The sequence below is a fragment of the Rhinolophus sinicus genome, chromosome 1 (assembly GCF_057876585.1).
Source record: "Rhinolophus sinicus isolate RSI-liver-muscle chromosome 1, RSI-T2T, whole genome shotgun sequence".
Taxonomy (NCBI): Eukaryota; Metazoa; Chordata; class Mammalia; order Chiroptera; family Rhinolophidae; genus Rhinolophus; species Rhinolophus sinicus.
The window spans coordinates 127,813,865-127,833,163 of record NC_142501.1 but is presented as its reverse complement, the minus strand read 5'-3'; the positions used below and the strand labels follow the sequence as shown (position 1 = coordinate 127,833,163).

General features: G+C 34.0%; 1 protein-coding gene across 3 annotated transcripts in view; it reads left to right on the top strand.

The window, feature by feature from the left end:
• MPP7 (MAGUK p55 scaffold protein 7) overlaps window positions 1-19,299 on the top strand; it is a 241,825-nt gene that overhangs the window by 185,679 nt on the left and 36,847 nt on the right. Inside the window, exon 12 of one of the 3 annotated variants that reach the window (XM_088789457.1) lies at window positions 4,794-4,832. The exons of the other annotated variants lie outside the window; for them this stretch is intronic. Coding sequence (XP_088645583.1) covers window positions 4,794-4,832 — 39 coding nt within the window. The remainder of the gene's footprint in view (window positions 1-4,793; window positions 4,833-19,299) is intronic. 3 annotated transcript variants of the gene reach the window in all.

The window sequence follows — 19,299 nt, the reverse complement described above, 5'->3', positions numbered from 1 at the left end:
AGCAATATGATATCACCTAACTTTTAAAAAGAAAAATGAATTTCTTTGATTACTTGAAATATTGTTCGTTCCCTTTCTATTAAAATCAAAGTATTTAAGAATTGTCCTCTGAATATCATAAACATTACTTTAACTTCAATTTATATTTAAATCCAGTCTGTATGGTGTTTTAAAAAGGCTCTTATTCATATGGTGTATTTTATGGCAGAATATCCAAGTATGATATTTATTTAGAGTGCTCAGTTTCCTTTTTTAGTTATCAAAGTACAAATGTCTGACAATGTCTAACACTGCTGATTGAATAATATTCATTTAAAATTTTTCTGTGACAAAATAGCTCCTACAGGATTCTTGTAATAAAAAAATCCTAAATGTATACTTTTTTTGACCTTTTGAAGATTAGAAGGTAAAAATACAAAATGTTGTATTTTAAAATTTGTTTTAACAAGTTGTGATTGTTATCATGTGGGTAAAAAAGATCTTTAACTGCAGCCAAAGTATGTCCTTTCAAAAAGGGTGTAACCAAGTTCATTCAGAGACAGGCATTTTGTGGATTGAAGGTCACAGCCTACCAACAACAGAATTTAAACACTGAGTAAATGAATGAATTCACTCTACATGGTACCAATATTTTGGAAGGCCAAACATTGGAGAATTATATATATATATATATATATATATATATATATATATATATATATATATACACACACACACACACACACATACACATACACATACACATACACATACACATACACATACACATACACATACATATAATATTACTCCACAGGTTGTTATAATCCAGCTTTTCAAGCTGAGTAAGCTCCTTTCTCCTGGCATCTTAAACGATGTCTGTTTAGAATGTTAACCCATAAAGTTAATTCAAAAATTAACAAATGGATGGCTTATGTTCTTACATTTAGTTTGTCTACAACTTTGTCAGTCATTTTCTTAATATTGGTGGGATTTTGTGTAGCAGAAACATGGGGTTTTAAAAAGATACCAAAGTTCACAGTTTGTGTGGAAAGAGGTGAGGATGAACTGAGCTGTAAACTGCACTTCTGATTACTTAATGTCATGAGATGATTGAGGTGAAGGCCTTTCTAATTTTATTGCTCACTTTTTGTCTCAGTAAACCGTATTCTCCTTCCATACATGAAGATGTTGCTTATAAAACACTATCAGGGGATGTGCTTTTAGCTGCTCCATATGAAGGTTTCTAAGTCATACTGTCTCTTGCCTTTTGTCCGGAACACCCAGTGCCGTGCAGGTAAGAGAGTTGATTAATGTTTAGGGGCCTGGTTAGTGGTCATGGCTTATTGCAGACCTGTAGGCCGAGATTGCAGTGAGAGGTGGAGGGTGTTTTAAGAAAGCAGTTTCTAGAGTAGGAATTTAACTGCCCCTGTGAATAATAGCGCATCTAGAGAGATGCAGTTTTTCCACTTGTCCAGAGTGCCAGACGTGCCCCCTCAGCATAGCATCCAGCAGCAGGAAGTTCTCCTGCCCTGTAGTGCAGAGTTCATCAAATGCTCTTCATGAGAGCCTTTCCACTCCGTTCTCTGAAGACAGCAGAATAGCTCTTTGTGACCTGTTGGCCTCTCTTCTGTGCTTTTTACAATTTTCCCATCTTGCTCATCAGTGCTTGACGAGGTAGAGAGTGGACTCCTGCTGAGGCCGGGGAGAGGAGATGGCCCTCCTCCAGCTCTCCTGTCATGAGAAATACACTTGAGGGCTTGAAGCTTCAGGGCTGGGGCCAGGAGGCTGGTGTGGTGGGAGGCGGTGGGCATAGACAGGAATCTTGAAAGAAACTTATTTCCCTTGACCTCTCTCTCCCCCAGCTCCTATTTTCTGGCTTGCAATTTGAGTAATTAAGAAGTGATTTGGGTGTGACGGTATAACATAGGAGTTAAAGACTCGAGCCTGCAGCCAGACTGCATGTGTCCAAATCCCAGTTTTGCCATTTCCAATTGCTTCGTTTCTCTGTACCTCTGATTTCCCATCTGTAAAATGAGGATAATAGTGTTGGCTTCATAGAGTTGTTGGAGAATTAAATAAGTTTACGTATTTAATGTGTACAGAACAGTACCTTACCATAGTAAGAATCATGCACGTATCCCAACTCTCTTCCGAGATCAACCTTGTATGTAGTTTTCCTGTTTGTTCAAACTTGCAAATGCGTGTAAGGAAATGTGTCTTTGCTTTTCCTGCTGGATGTCTACTAAGCGTGATACTTGCTATTGGAGATATATGTGTGTGTTTTATTAAGCTAAAAAAATTCCCTTACTATTTTTGTGTGGAAGAAATACTTTTTTGAGAATTTATGCAGTATATCCTTTTATTAGGATATGAAATATACATATACTATATGTAATATATATATTAGAGATGTTTATTTTTATTGTGGATTGGCTTGTTTTTAATTTGGGGGGTTGTGTGTGTTTGTGTGTGTGGCATGGCTTTTATGATCTACTTTACGGGGCTGGTACTGGTTCTCTAATCAGGGGTGCAATACTCAATCTGTCTTGTTGTTCCTATCAGAAATGCACTCTCTGTTTAACAATCTCCATTATGGCGGAGTGTCTGAGATTGCAGACTAATCAATCTTATTATTTCTACCATGCCTAGTTGTTTGGCTTGGCTAATCCATATAGCATGGTTTATTGTTTGTTTTCTAATAATTTGTTTTGATGCACATTGTATTTCAGAGCTAAGAATTGAGTATAAACTCACAACATGGGTGACTCATAATATGAGCCTGAATAATAATGATTTGCTCATCGTTTTGCTAATACTGTTCAAATACTGTACAGTTTGAGGAGCCATAGGTATATGAAAAGTAAAAATACCATGGTATACAATTTCTCCTCAGTGTTTTCTATGACTGCCATTCTGTAGTTTAGAGACATAAACAAGCAGAGAACTGTTCTGATCAGTCCAATTCACTCTGTAAGGTCATGTAGCAAAATATGTTCTACCTTGACTCATGGGTAGATGTTGCTTCTGTTAAACTGCCAGTTCTTTTTCCACCTTTAACTGAAGGTGAGTTTCCTAAGTCAAACTTAACTCTTATTGCTGACCTATTAGTAACTCAAACATTGTTTAGGATTACTTTTTTAAATACCTTTCATGAAATAATATATAGACAGAATGAAAAATAAAAGGTTCTGCCGGACTCATTTGACATGTGTAATAAGTCGATAATTGTCAGGATATTATTCAACTTATAGGATATTTAGACATTTTATGGGCCAGATTGGTTGTTTCTAAAAGGTTATCTTCTTTTTACTATTTTTATCATGAAATATCCTGTGTTGAAGAGACACATTAGTTTACACACAGAACTGTTCTATGAAAAATAAGTATGATCCCCTTACTGAGGATATTATTTTGAAAAAACACTGACAGTTTCTCATTATATTTCCCATTTGGGTATTTAATAAGCTATATGAAGGCTTTGTGCTTTTACTGCTTAGGTATGTACATTCTTTTTAGACCAAGGCTACAGTGCAGTCTAAAATGTAGTTTTTCATAACTTTTATTTATTTGTTGATTAATAATTTTGAAATATTTAAAATACATTTGTTTTTTTTCCTTTGGCTTTTCTAAGATGAGGAAACAGTTGAGTGTGGTAGGTGGATTTTTTTTTCCCTTGGATGCAACATCTTCCTACTTTAATTGTATTTTCTGCACATTTAATCATTTCCTTTCTCATTTTTTTTGTGCTTCTCAGAGGAAATGAAAGGTACATGTACAAAAGCTTCCCTGCATAGTCTAGTAATTTTATTTAGTGCACATACATGTGGGATTAAATTGAATATAACAAGCAGTTGATGAAATATTGTACATCCAGACTTCCACCTTGACATTACAGAACCAAAAATCATGGTTGGACTTTGTTTTAAAAAGGAATGTATTTTTTTTCCTTCATATAACAGAAATAGAGAAAGTAATCTGAAATAGTATATTATGTTTTTTTCCTCTGTCAGTAGTCTTCAATAAAGGTACATTAAAAAAATAATGTTATTCAAATATATTGAAAGACTTATATTAACGTAAGAATGTGGGGAAAATCTCAATTATTTGATTTCTGCACAAGCTGTGCTGTTAGTTCCAGAAGTACATTTATGTGAAGATTAGAGGCCTAAATAATAAGTATTCCTCTACTTACATAAGTTTTAAGACATGCATAGCCCAGTATTCAGTTAATTCCTAGAAATAATCAGTAGCACATTGTTTATTTTTAAATGTTTTCATCTGTTCATTTTTAAAACCAAAATAAAAATTGAAATATTATGCCTTTATTTCTTTCCAACACAGAATCTCTTTCTATCAAAAGAAAGGATGTATCTTAGTCTTAACCTTTCTGTCTAATCCAGTGAGCCAAAATAAGTGCTATATTTTACATATTATCAAAGAGCCTGACTTACAAAAATAAATTTACTTTGGGGATCAAGTGTTGTCATTTCCTTAACTGTGAAAGTATAAACGTCTCAGGCAAGTCTTTTCTAATTTTCTTGGAACTGCGTCAAGAAACCTCTGAAGAAGGTTGAAAAAAGAATTGCATGGTGTTTCAAATGCTACTTTAAACTTAAATATAAAACAAAATGTTTTATGTTAAATATAAAACACAATGTTTTATGTTTAAGAGTGGCATTGTGAGGGCTGTTCTATGCTGTGCTTTACATAATTGTTTTAAGTAATTTATTTTTTGCATCTGTGGCTGGGCTTCTAACTTCTGCTTTATTTCTTGGCTTTTGTTCTGTATGCTTTTACACTCCATCCAGAAGATGCTGACTATGCTGGTAACAACAGTGGAACCTATATAGGTGAGCAATTGGTCATGGAAAAGGATTTCTTTCTTTCTGTTGCTTTCTTCAAAACCATGATATTGTTTGATCTTAAATGAGCATATTTGCATTAGCATGTCCTGATGTTTAGTGGGGGGTAGCATGAACCTTTATATTAAACAGGCTCAATGGGTTGGACACAAAGGAATTCATAGTGTGCTTTGGTTATTATTCAAGAAGACTTCCAGATGCTATATTTTTGTAAATCATATAGTTTTTGAGAGAGGATGAAAAAGCATCTATTTGTGCTAAGTTGTTTTACTCCATTAACTATGGTATCTGGACTTTGCTGAATTATCTGGTTAGTTATGAGTTACTTGAAACTTCTAAGTAACTTATTTCTTCGTAAAGAACTTTCGGTTATGTTTTCTAATGATTTATTATTCCCTAACACTGCGCCCTAACTAACCATTGACTGAACAGCTCCAAATATAATGAAACTTTACGATTAACATGCTAACCTGTATTGGAAGGAAATCTTTCCAGTTGGGAGATGCCAAGAGATAGTATAAACAAAAATCAAGATACCTAGGAATTGTAAAGACATCAGAATTATCACCTGCATTTCCCTTCAGACCTTTCCCACTCTTGCCATGCATTGGCACAATGACAAGTTCTCTATTTGCAGTCGTGAGAGGTAATAGTGTAGAAACACAAATTTATAGATAACTGCTTCAACTTCTTTATTTTCAGATTAATATTGATGTATAGTCGACACTTGAACAACACAGGTTTGAACTGTGCATGTCCACTTATATGTAAATATTTTCCAATAAATATACAGTCAGCCTGGCGGTTTCACATCCGCCAATTCAATGAACCATGGATCAAAACAATATTTTTCATCCAAGGTTGGTAGTTGGCGGTTGTGTATGTATGCGTTGTTTTGTGCTGCTTTATAGAAGGGGCTTGAGCATCCGCAAGTTTTACTATCCATGGGAGTCCTGGAACCAATCCCCCGCAGATACTGAGGGACAACTGAGTTTTGGGGGAGTCAAAATTCTATATGGATTTTCAACTGAATGGAGGTTGGCACCCTAAACCCCCGTGTCGTTCAAGGGTCAACTGTATATGATCATATCTCTTGGTTATTGAAGAATTGTGCCAGATATTATATTTCGTACTTAATATATATTATTTCTAATACTGTGAAATTGGTGCTATTTTATTCACTTTACAAAAAGGACACCGAGGCCCAGAAAGTTTACCGGATTTACTTAGGGACCTGGAGACAGTAAATGGCCAACTGTGATTTCAAATCTACATCTATGTAGCTATATACCTCTACCCTATCCTTTAAAATATGTTGCTCTCTAGTTTTTCATTCTACAAAGAAAAAACCCTGTGCAGAAATATAGAGTATCCAGTTTTTAGTCTAGAAAAACTATAATTTATTAAGAGAGAATTGGATGATCAGAGAGAGGTTAAAATTTCACTAATTCTTTACTCAATTTCAGAATAACAGTGTGCCAGAATAACAGTGTTCTCTTTACATCCTCAGAAGCGTTAATAGCTTAAAACAGCAGCATTTAATTCTTCTGATTCTGTGGTCAGCTGGGCATTTCTGGCGTGTGTTGGCTTGGTGAGTCTGTGCAGTCTAGTGGTTTGGCTAGGGTCTGTTTGGTCTGGAGAGATGGGGTTGCTGAGCTAGGGGCACTTGTTTCTGTTTCATGTAGTTTTTCTCCCTCCAGTAAGTTAGTGGTCTCTGAGTTCCAGGGAGCAACAGAGAAAACAATGTCTGGTATGTGTGTAGTGCTGGTACGTTGAAGCCTCTGCTTACATCACATTTGCTAACGTCCCATTAGCTAAAACAGCCTCATAGACAAGCCAGAGTCAGTGTGGGAGGATACCACCTGAGAGGTGAAGAGATGGACAGCTGTGACTGCAAGCTTTTACGTCCCTTAGAAAGAGAAAGTGGGATAGCTACTCTCCCTGACTTTAAGGGCTTATACTCTGTCAATTAGGTGGTAAGTGTACATCCCTCCACTGAACAACTGGCGTAGAACGTTATCGGCTGAGTGTCACGTAAAATGCCTTAATTCAGAAGAGGTGATGATATTCTCAGCCTGAAGCAGTGAGGGACCTGGTCCCTCAAGGCATGGCGTTAAAACTGGGCACCATGGATTAGGGGGAATTATAGTTAGCAGCAGAGGATGAAGGTAGAAGCAATAGCACGGAGAGAGTTCACTGTTGCAGAGCACAAGGCATATTTAAGTTTGGGAGATGGGTAGATGGTAGGACTGAAAATTTAACGTGGCACTTAATAGTGTGAGCTCTTCAATGGCAGGCTCAGTAATTTACACATTTTTCAACAGTTTGCCTGATTTTTGCACTCACATTATCCTTTGTATAAAATTCTATCCAAAAAAACAAAATAATGGGTTTTTAATCTGTGTATCTCTTAAAGCATGTAGGAGTTTTATTAAATTCATATTTAATCAGTAGACATAAACTAAAGTACAAAAGCAAAGGTGAACAGTAAAATGGTTTTCTTTAGGGAGTTCAGAGAAAATGAGTTCTGATAGAATGTCATTGGCTCTGGCAACAACTCCATTGTTACGTGGAGTCACGGATCACAGCTGAGAAACAACTTTCTGGAAGCCAAATTGCAAGGTGTCAAGGATTAACAGCAGACAGTGAAAGAAAGGAAGCAGTTGAGTTCCAGATGGGTTTTTATATTTGAGTGTAGGAATATTTTAGTGGGAAAGGAAAATAAGATCAGTTTTATAGACAGAGATGATGGAAGTGATGGTAAAGGATTGACTGTCTGCGATAGGAAGTAATTGATTGAACAAAGCCCCGAAGCAGACTAGATTAGATGAAATTGAGACTGCAAGAGTACGTAGGTAAAATAATTTGTCATTAGCAGGTAAGTTTAAGCATTCAGATACCACATGACCCAGAAAAATGATTTCTTTGGAAAAGGCAGAGGGCTCTGTGTTCCCAGAGACCATTTTGTATCACCCAATTACAGATGAAAATAGGACACCATCTAGGTAAAATGGTAATATCATGAATCATATAATAATTTATATCAAACTGATGGATCACAGCCTTTAGGTTGTGTTTAGACAAAAGATACATTTTTGTTAGGCACAGAAATTTCATGTAAAAATTTCTGGCTCCTTTGACAAAACAAAAGATTTGACCTAACTAGATCTTCATTTCTTAGCGCCTCATAATTAGCTGGAGTTGAGTTCCAGTTGACTCCTTAAATAAAACAAGCTCTCCAGTTCAACACAGCCCCCACCATCCTTATTACTTGTCAGTACTGAGACAGCATGTCACTAGACATTCCCCTAACGTTATTGCTTGTATTATACTAATGAAGTATTCCTCTTTATCCATGATCTCAAATGTGGGGAAATAAAAGTAACCAAAGAGTATTTAAAGAAACATGGGACAACCTATTTCTTTGACAACTAAATGTTGTGCAAAATGTATTAGTGTTGACAGAATGCGACTTAAGTTTTTACTCCCTATCTCGACTCTATAGGCTTTTGAATTTGCAAGCCCTGATGATCCCACTCCATTCAACTCCTGCTCTTCATTTAGACCAGAAAGAAACTACAGTTATTCTTTCCATACCTTAATATGGCAAAGCGAAAAATATGGCCAATGTGTTTTAATATAAGCGCATCATGACATTATTTCTTTCTGGTCTAAATGTTTGTTCTGACACATGTACATTAAGAGACTACCATAGATTCATGCACTCAAAAGTTTGTTTAGCTATGACTGAGTCAAGGGAATCTAGCAAGGCACCTCAGAAGAGAAGCATACAATAAAAAGACTTTGTTTTTTTCATTAAAAGGATATGAGATAATAGGGTGCGAAAAGTAATAGTGTTTCTGATAAAAGTTCCTTCTTTTAAGGAAACACTTCAGCTGACGACCTCAGATTTGAAATTGCTTCTTTTCCAGAAAAAGAAATTTGATCACAGTCTCTGGTTTTATATATATATATATATACATATATATATATTATATACAGAACTTCCCTACCTCACCCCACTCCGTTATCTGCCGTTTCGCTTTCCACAGTTTTTAGTTGCCTATGGTCAACTGCAGTCTGAAAATATTAAATGGAAAATTCCAGAAATAATTCAATACGCAATTCGTAAGTTTTAAATTGCTCTCCTTACTGAGTAGTGTGATGAAACTCCCACCATCCCACCCCATCCCGCTAGGGATGTGAGACATACCTTTGTCCCTTGTCTCCATGCTATGTACACTCCCTGCCCAGTTACTCAGTAGCCATCTCAGTTATCAGATCCACTGTCGCCATATCGCAGTACTTGTGTTCAAGACACCCTTATTGTACTTAATAATGGCCCAAAGCGCAACAGTAGTGGTGCTGGCAATTTAGATATGCCAAAGAGAAGTTGTAAAGTGCTTCCTTTAAGTGAAAAGATGAAATTTCTGGATGTAAAAACGAAGGGGAAAAGAAAAATCATAGGCTTAGGGTGCTAAGATCTATGGTAAGAACAAATCTTCTATCCATGAAATTGCGAAGAAGGAAAAATGAATTTGTGCTAGTTGCGCTGTTGTACCTCAGACGGCTAAAGTTACAGCCACAGTGTGTGGTAAGTGCTTAGTTACGATGGAAAAGACATTAAATTCATGAGTAGAAAACATGAACAGGAAATGTGTTCTGATTGATGGCAACATGTTGTACCAGAAAACAGAGCTTATGACGACTTCATTCAGCAGGGGATCCCCTGAAACGAGTGACAACATATGCATACGTTTTATTGCAGTATATTGTTACAATTGTATTATTAGTTATTGTTAATCTCTTACTGTGTCTAACTTATAATTTAAACTTTATCGTAGGTATGTATGTATAGGAAAACCCAGTATGTATGGGGTTTGGTACTGTCTGATTTCAGGCATCCACTGGAGGTCTTGGAACATATCCCCGGGAGGAAAAGGGAGACTACTGTATTATTTTATTCTAGTATATTATTACTTTGTTATAAATACATTCAGCAAATTGACTGTTTTGTGGAATTCTGTTTTCCCCCCAAAAGACAAATCCTCCAAGTACCTACAGATCTCATGCATTTTTAAAAGAGATCTCACAAGCAGCATACTAACATAAATGGCAAAATTGTTTTATGGTAAAAGTGTTATTTGATAACCACCTTAAATATACTGTGACTTAGTGCAATACTCTAACTTTTTATTAGTTTCTCTTTTTTTCCCCTTGAATTATCATTTCTTTGCCTATTTTTTTCTGCCAGGTTCTTTATCAGTCTTCTGTTAATTTGATGAGCTCTTTCTGTGTCATGAGTTGTGTGTCTGTATCCTCTGTTGTGTGCATTTACTTCTGGTCTTTTGGTTGGATTTTACCTTTTCTATGCAAGTTTCACAACATAGAGATATTTTAATTTTTATAGCCAAGTTTGTGAATTGTTTCCTCCCTGTCTTCTGAGTTTTCTTTTGTGTTCCCCATACCATAATTTTTGAAGATAATTTAAAAATTTGTAGTTTTAGCAAAGTAATATATGCATTAGGTTGAAGCATATGAAATTGCTGTTTTGCTAGGTCAAAAACCAACAGAATGTCAGCAATTTCACATGGCTCTATTTAATAAATTGTTTAAAAATCAAGTTGTATTTATTGCAAGTCTTGCAACCCAAATAGACCCTTTCCGTCTTCCTCCCTAGTCCCATGTTCTCCCTCAAGAGAAAACCACTTCAGCTCTGGTTAGCAGTTTTTTTCTGGTATTTACAGAAATAAAACTTTCTTATAATGCTATTATTTCTAGATTTTTTTCCCTAACATTTATTGAGTGCCTTGTATGTTCTAAACTGTCCTAGGCCCTGGAGTTTCAAGAGAGATCAAAACAAACATCCTTTCATTGAGTTTCCATATTGGGAATAGGGATGGAGACAGACAACTAAATAAATTATATAATACTTTATATGGTAATAATAAGCAAAAATGGGGTGATGGGGGAGTTGGGGAAATGGGGCTTCAAATTTCAATACAGTGGTTAAGGGAGGCCTCCCTGAGAAGGTCATGTTTGAACAAAAACCTGAAGGAGACGTGGGGTTGAGTGTCCCAAGGATTGAGACAAAGGCCTTGAAGCAGAGCCCTGATGAGTCGGAAGATCAGTGAGGAGACCACTATGGTCAGAGCAAGTGAACAAGGGAGGAATTTATAGGTTGTCGAGGTACCAGAATGGTTGTGGAGAGGAGAGAGGTAGAGGGGGATTCTTTGGCTCTTCTGTGTGAGATGAGAAATCATGGAAGGATTCTGAACAGAGCAATGACATGACGAGATATGTACACGTGTTTAAGAATCCTGCTGGCTGATCAGTTGAGAATGGACTGTAAAGGAGCAAGGGCAGAGGCAGGGGGATATGTGGTGATCCAGACAAGAAATGACTGTGGCTGGCACCAAGATATCAGTGGAGGGATTGAGAAGACTTGAGATTCTGGATACACTTTGAAAGTAGAATTGTCAGCATTTTCAGACACATTGGAGAATTACGATGAGTGCATGGATTTTGGACTTAGCAACTTTAACTTACTGAGATGGGACAGTCTTTCCATCTCAGTAAATGATGAATCCATATTTAGGTGGGGTAGAGATCAAGTTTTCCATTTGGGACATATTGAGTTTAAGATATCTAAACAAAGATGTCAAATGGGCAGTTGGATAGGCAGCTTTGAGTTCAGGGTAATGATTTGGAAGTGGTCAGAGTTAGATCAAATTTAAAGCCATGAGCTGAATGAGATCACCCTAAGATCAGAAACTACACAAGGATGTACATTCTTGACACTTAATTTAACATACTGGAAGTGTTAGCCAGAGCAGTTAGGCAAGGGAAAGAAATAAAAGGCCTCTAGGTTGGAAAGGAAGTAGAGAAACTGTTTGAAGATTACTTCATCTTTTTATAGATCATTTTTCTGCATCAACTGAGATGATCATGTGGCTTTTTTCCTTAATTCTACTAGTATAGTGTATATCATTGATTGATTTTTATATGTCGACCCAACCTGGCATTTTTAGGATAAATCCCACTTGGTCATGGTATATAATCCTTTTTATACGTTGCTGAATTTGAGTTGCTGGTATTTTGAGGAATTTGGATGTTGATCTATAGATTTTCTTTTTATGATATTTTTGTCTGATTTTGGTATTAGGGTAATACTGGCTTCATACAATGAGGGGGGAAGTGTTCCCTACTCTTACTATTTTTTGAAAGCATCTGTAAAGGACTGTGTTAACACATTGCGTACGGATCACAAGAGTCTTCGTTTTTTTCTGAGCCATGCGTTAAGGATGGATAACGAGAATTCTCGTTTTTACTATTTACTCTTTTTACTTTGCACATTTTATTGAATTATTTGTGTTTTGTTAATAACAAAGGAAGCTGCTTTCTGCAGTATCACACCAGGAGGGATTACTAACATCATAGGTGAGTAAATCCTAAAAAATTCCATAGAAAAATAATAAATGACATAGAAGCATTTACGCTTTAAAGAGAAGAGTGCATTTTAAAGTAGTTTCTTTTAAAAACCTGCCGGAACAGAGGGGTATGAGGGATTTAAACCCCGCCGTACGCAACGTGTTAATTATTCTCTAAACATTTGATATAATTCACCAGTGAAGCTATCATAGTCCTGGGTTTTTCTTTGTGGGAAGATTTTTGATTACCAATTCAGTCCCTTTGCTTGTGAAAGTTCTGTTCAGATTTTCTGTTTCTTTTTTCTGTTTCAGTAGTAAATCTGTAATAATTTGTCCATTTTCGTGTAAATTATCTAATTTGTTGGCATATAGTTGTTCATAGTATTTCCTTGTAATCTTTTTATTTTTTCAAGTTTGGTAGCAGTATCCCCTCTTTCATTCCTAATTTCAGTAATGTGAGTCCTCTCTCTTTCTTTTAAAGTTGGTCTATGTAGGTAAAGGCTTGTCAATTTTGATCTTTTCAAAGAATCAAAATTTGGTTTTGATATTTTTTCTATTCTAAGGCATGTTAAAATGTTATAATAAATTTCTACACTAAGTAGGAAATGTTAGTTTATTCTAAAATTTTGACATTTAACATTTTCCTCCTAATCTTCTGTATTAGTCAAGAAACAGAATGTGTGTGCACATACATATACATACATACATACATACATACATACATATATATATATATATATATACACACACACACATACACACACACACACACACACACACACACACACACACACACACATACAGAGAGAAAAAGAGAGTTTAAGGAATTGGCTCATGTGATTGTGGAGGCTTGGCAGGTCAGAATCTGCAGGGTAGGCCAGCTGGAGACCCAGAGAAGAGTTCTAGTTCAAGTCCAAAGGCCATTTACTGGCAGAATTCCTTTTTGCTCAGGGGAGGTTAATCTTTTTTCAACTGATTAGATGAAGCCCACCCATATTATGGAGGGTAATATGATCCAAATGCTAATCTCATTCAAAAAACACCATCACAGAAACATCCAAAATAACATTTGACAAAATGTCTGAGTACTGTATCCCAGCCAAGTTGACACATAAAATTAACCATCACGTTTTCCATTCTCCAATTCTACTTTAAATATATCTATGGTAGTTATTGCATTGAGGAAAATTTTACCCATTGGAGTTTTGATATATCTTGCACATCAAATGTTTCTCTCACTAAAGAAGTAATTTAAACAATACCAGTCAACAAAATGGAATAGATTTGTGACATTTTAGTCACTGGATATCATACTAATGACTGGTTGGTGCGTACCAAATCCCAACAGACACCACTACTTTAATAGATACATCTGAGTACCACTGATTTTAAAGAACATGCACATACAAAGTATAGTGCTATAGCTATTGCAGCAAGTGGCTCCTTTATCCAATTCAGGAAAGCTCTGGAATATAGTCAAGGGAGTTTCTAGAAGTTTAGCCTTGTCATGAGGGCTTTTCCAAGGACTATTTAGAAGAATTTCTGAGACCTTGGCTTATTTTAGAACCTTACCTTTGTCCCTCATCCACCTCCACACCTTGTATCTCCTGAGTCCACAGAAGGAGAGGAAAAACAAAAGTGATCTACCTTGCAGACAATTCCTTTGAACCAAAAATGGGACTACCCGGAGTCTACTTGTAAACCCATGACCACTGTTGATCTAAATTAGGCCAACAGCCCGTGAATACATTTATTTTCACTTTCTTTGAAGTACATAAAAATTAAGCACAAAACAGTATATGTAAGTAGCCCTTAACCTGATGACCAGTTACATTTTTGAAAAATACATTCCATGCCAAAATGATCTAAATGGAGTCTTTTGAAAGAAGTAACATTATAATATTCCAAGAACTGAATTTTATTTGTATAAGAATTGCATCTTAAAACCATATTTAATAAGCTATTGCTGATACAAATGTACACTATGTGGTATGATTCTTACTGATGTGTAACATACCACATTTTTTAGAGGTCAGCATATTTATCAATAAAAGATGTTTGGCCGTTACTATAGGAAGGAAGGAAAAAAAGCTCACTGAGTGGGTAGTGTAAGTGATGTGGTGTTTGAATAAAATGTTGTAATAATAAAGTAAATTGATAGTATGCTGTAAATATAAATTGCAGAAAATTGTACCTTTAAAGTTGAATTCTTATAAGTCAAGGGCTGCCTATATGTAAAGATTATCAAAACATTTACTATATACCGGGTTTCCCCGAAAATAAGATCTAGCTGGACAATTAGCTCTAATGTGTCTTTTGGAACAAAAATTAATATAAGACTCAGTCTTATTTTACTATAAGACCGCGTCTTATATAACATAAGACCCAGTCTTATGTAATAATAATATAATATAATACCGGGTCTTTTACATTAATTTTTGCTCCAAAAGACGCATTAGAGCTGATTGTCCGGCTAGATCTTATTTTCAGGGAAACACAGTATATATATATATATATATATATATATATATATATATTTCATTTATATTTAATTATATATATGTATATATGTATACTATGTATATTTTTTAATTCGGTTTGGTGGATGGTGTGGAAGTTAGCGTATTTTTGCTGTGTCTCTGTTGGCGTCTAGAGAGTAATTTTGTACAATGGTCTGCTTTAAAGATTCTCCTTTTTCCTAATGCTGTGCAAAATAGTTCATATGAAGAATAATTTTTTTAAACATTGGTAAGAATTATAAAATGTTCTTCCTCTGGTTAATTCATTATAGACATCTCATTATAATCATTTCACAAAGCACTGCTTATCATGCATCTGTCTTCAAACATAATTTCTTGCAAATGATTTCCTGAAAAATCATCAATTTTTCTCCACTTCTGTCCTTGCTGGAGTACTTCATGCATTCTTTTAAAACAAGATCAGTTTTGGGACTTATGTAAGTTAAGACTGTTCTTTCTATTTAACTGAAGTGTTTACCATAAAGTTCAATAAGAACAAAACTGTCCACTTGCTGTTATTTCTTTTAAATGCTATTTACTCATCTCTACTTCTATGTTTTTTTCCTAACCCTATTTCTTATTTCTCCTATGTGTAAGCACCATTGATCCTCAACCATAGTGCCTTTTTTTAAATCTCGTGAAAATTCCCATTTCCACCAATATTCAGCCATTTTATTAAAGGATGTTATATAGGTAAATACAGCTATGTCTAAATATACTGCCTTAATGTTTCTCCAAAAAGTAAAATTTATATAAAAAGAACATTTAGAAGCATTCTTTCAGAAGTGGTACAGGTTCTTTCTTGAACAAGAAAGAACTCTGCATAATCTCAACATGTCTGGAATTCTACTTGGAAATATTTTTTTCTGACAGAAAGAAACCATTCCTGCTTGGAGAATTTTAGGTTGCATAGATTCAACTTAAAAAAAATATTGAAATTTCAAATCCAATTTTCCCCTATTTTCAGAACTATATTTTTATATTCAATTTTATGTGTGCATACTGTATTTTCTCATAATTTTGAAAGTGTGTAAGAACTCATTTCTTTATTAGCTGGCTAACAGAAAATTAAATTCTATGGTTTCTCTTTTTTTATGGTAATGCTGTGCTATGCTTTAGAAAGAAATTGTCAGTGGTATCAGGAAACCTTTTTAAAACCTTAACAATTTGTTTTTCTTGGAAATCGCAAATTTAAATTTTATATTAGCTTCCATGACTTTTTTTAGCTTCCATGATTTTATTGGGTACTTTGAATTTCTATTTTTAACTTGAGATGAGTTGAAAGATTCAAGGTTATTTGTGGCATTTGAACTTTTTTTTTAAGTTTTATTGAGAGCGACTTTGATCGTATAATATTCCAGAGATGAATTTTCTGTTAGTTTGTTCAAAAGCCTTTTCCCCTTCGTATACACAATTAGCATCTATACAGTTGGTAAATGTAATCCATGATAACATTCCTGTTTCACAAGTGATTTCACCCCCTGACACTCTTTTATAAAGGTGAGTATAGAAGCTGATTTCCCTATCTGCTTCAGATCTCAGTAACTTTTGTAGTTTTTTATTGGAATTTCTTTTCAATTTATACCTCTTCCCAAGATTTTTACTTGTTGCTTTAAGATGATCTTAATTATCCTCCATTGTCTTTGAGATAATTTTATAATTGTCATACTATGGTAGCGTCATTTCAACAGTAATTTTGTCTTAGGATCTTGTTACTACATGGTTGTTACATGTCTGTTAGGATTTATATAATTATAACAGCATTGGCTTTATATTAAAAATGTTGATTTTAATGGTAATTTTCAATGTTTTATTGTCAGGACCCTAACATTGTGTAATAGTTTTCAGCTGCTTAGCTTTTATTAATGTCTACATGGTTTGTTGGTTTTTTTTTGTCATCTTTAAAAGGTCACTTATATTAAAAATTTCTCTTCCTTGTAATTAAGGTAGCAATTGAACTAGTTAAATATTTGCTTGGTCAAACCAATCCAGTGTTTTAAGATACAAAAAAATATTTTCATACAATATTTTTGGTAGTTCTTCCAAATTAAAAATATCCACATTTTAGTATATTTAAGGAAGACAAAAGAATTAAAATGTTTATTTTTATCTCCTTTTAAGAAAGTAGGCAGTTTTCTTGATTTGTATCAAATAAGTGTGTTTCTTTAAAAAAAATTAGGAACTTTAAAGTGGATTCTTCTATAAATCTCTAATTTTTGAACTGCCTATGTCCAATATTACTCTGTTATGATTAAAACAGGTTTCACTGAGACTCTTCTTTTTCCAATTCTACAAACATTTATAAAAAAAACATCTATTTAAAGCTTATTATTTTTAAAAATTGGGAATGCATAATACCTGATGTTGTTAGACCAGTTTGTGACATGAAAGAAACGTAACCAAAGATTGAAATTGTCCTATTTGAAAATTGCAAGTGGTAACATAATAGTATTTGTTTTCTTTGAATTAACAGGAAGGCAGGTACCACTTCACTCTTGTTCACATGAATTTTTTTGAGGCTGTTAATGTTGGTGGTGAGTTACCTTGACTCTGTTGGAGGCTCTTTTGTGTGAACGTACATGTTTGTTTATAAAATAATCATGTATTTTTAATAAAATGCCATCCTAAATGTCAAAAAATTAAGAAAAAGTAATATCACTAAAATTATATATATTGACATAAATTTACACTGAAGTTACTTATTTATGGGAATCAAAGAATATGATAATGATTTCTATTTTAAAAAAGATTTCCCATTCATTTTTCAGTTTTGTTGTAAGTTTTCTAAACCCTGACTGCTTTTCTTTTATCATCGTCACTTCTTAGGTTATGACTCCTGGTTCTCTGTTTATCTTCCTTGACCTTTGATCTTTAGTTCTCATACTGTGTTCTTATTTTATAAAAAAACTGTTTTCCATTATTTTTAGTTTCATTGCTTTTTTAATATTTTAATTTATTTGTTATTCTTTCTATTGTGAATATAAAAAATTGGCCGATTTACAGTAATCATTTAAAAATATAGAAAACTAGAACCTGCCTCTGAGACAGTCAAAATGTATTTTGTGTTATATGTTGATGTAACCGCACAAATTCATCTGCCAATACTAGAGTTCATTTGTTTGGTTGTTCATATATTACGAAGTATGTGTTTTTGTGGTGGTTTTTCTTTTAACTATAAAATTATGCAATATTATGGAAAAGTTTGAAAAATAGAACAAAATAATTGCCCACAGCTGTCTCTCCCCAACACAACCATTGTCTGTTTTTATACATTTTCTTCCACATTTCTGTATTCATACCAATTTTTAAATTAGTGCAAAAGTAACTCAGAGTGTAAGTATGAACGACTATTGTATTCTGTCCAATTTTTTCCATTTATTATAGCAAATGCATTTCTATGTTGCCGTATTGTTTTATAATTATAATTTTAATGGCTTCAACCCAGTTTCTTTTCATAATTTAATTAATGTTTCCTATATTTCTGTATATTATGGATGCTTCAAGTTTTTTACTGTTAAAAATAAATCACTAACATTTGAAATGATAGGATTGGCAGGTATAAAACTTATCTACAATATGAAGCTTATTTTAATAAATTATTCTTAATTTACATTATGTAAGCATTAAATGTAATACTCTTGATGAATGGTGTTATATAAATAAAATGTAGTGAAGTAGCTTTGAAAATGACCAAATCACAATTGAGTTTAATTTTTATTTACTTAAGAGAAATGTCAAAATCTAATTACACAGATTAAGGGTACTTGCTAAAAATTCTTCATTTCTAGCCATGAGCCTATGTTGTGAAATCCCTTAAACTACAAGTATTTTGGGAATATTATCTATGTCCCCTAGTAGATCTGGAGTTTATTGAGGGCAGTGACACAGTTTTATATATTTCTGTATTTTATACATCATCTTGCATACAAAGGGGTATCAAAAATGTATTTAATTATATTTGAAAAAAATGTCTTCTAAGAGAAAAAGAGCTTATAATTTTTAATCCCTAAATTGAACTGCTGCTCCTCTTTGATATTTTTTCCTATTATTTCATAAAGTAACAAAGCTCATCATTTTTTCTGTTATACATCTATGTATGTAGAATAACATTTCAAACCTTCTTCTTGACATTCTTTCATCATTTAATATTTCTACCAAAGCCTTGCCAATCACTTTTTTAAAATTACATTAAAAGAAGAGCTAGTTAAACCTCTGGGTTGTTATACCTACAGCACTGGGTTACTGTGAGAATTAAATGAACTAATCCATGTAAAGCGCTTCGAGTGGTTTCTGCCTTCTAGTAAGTTCTCAATAAATATCAACTACTTCTAATGTTTTGGTATTGATGCTATTAACAAGAAAATTATCTAAACTCAGACTAAGAATCACCTTATTTTATTTTTTTGTCATGACATAATAAATCATCTGATACTCCAGGACAAAGTATATATCAACATAAAGTAGTAAACGGATTGTTCAGTAAGAATTTTGGGGACCATTGGTTAA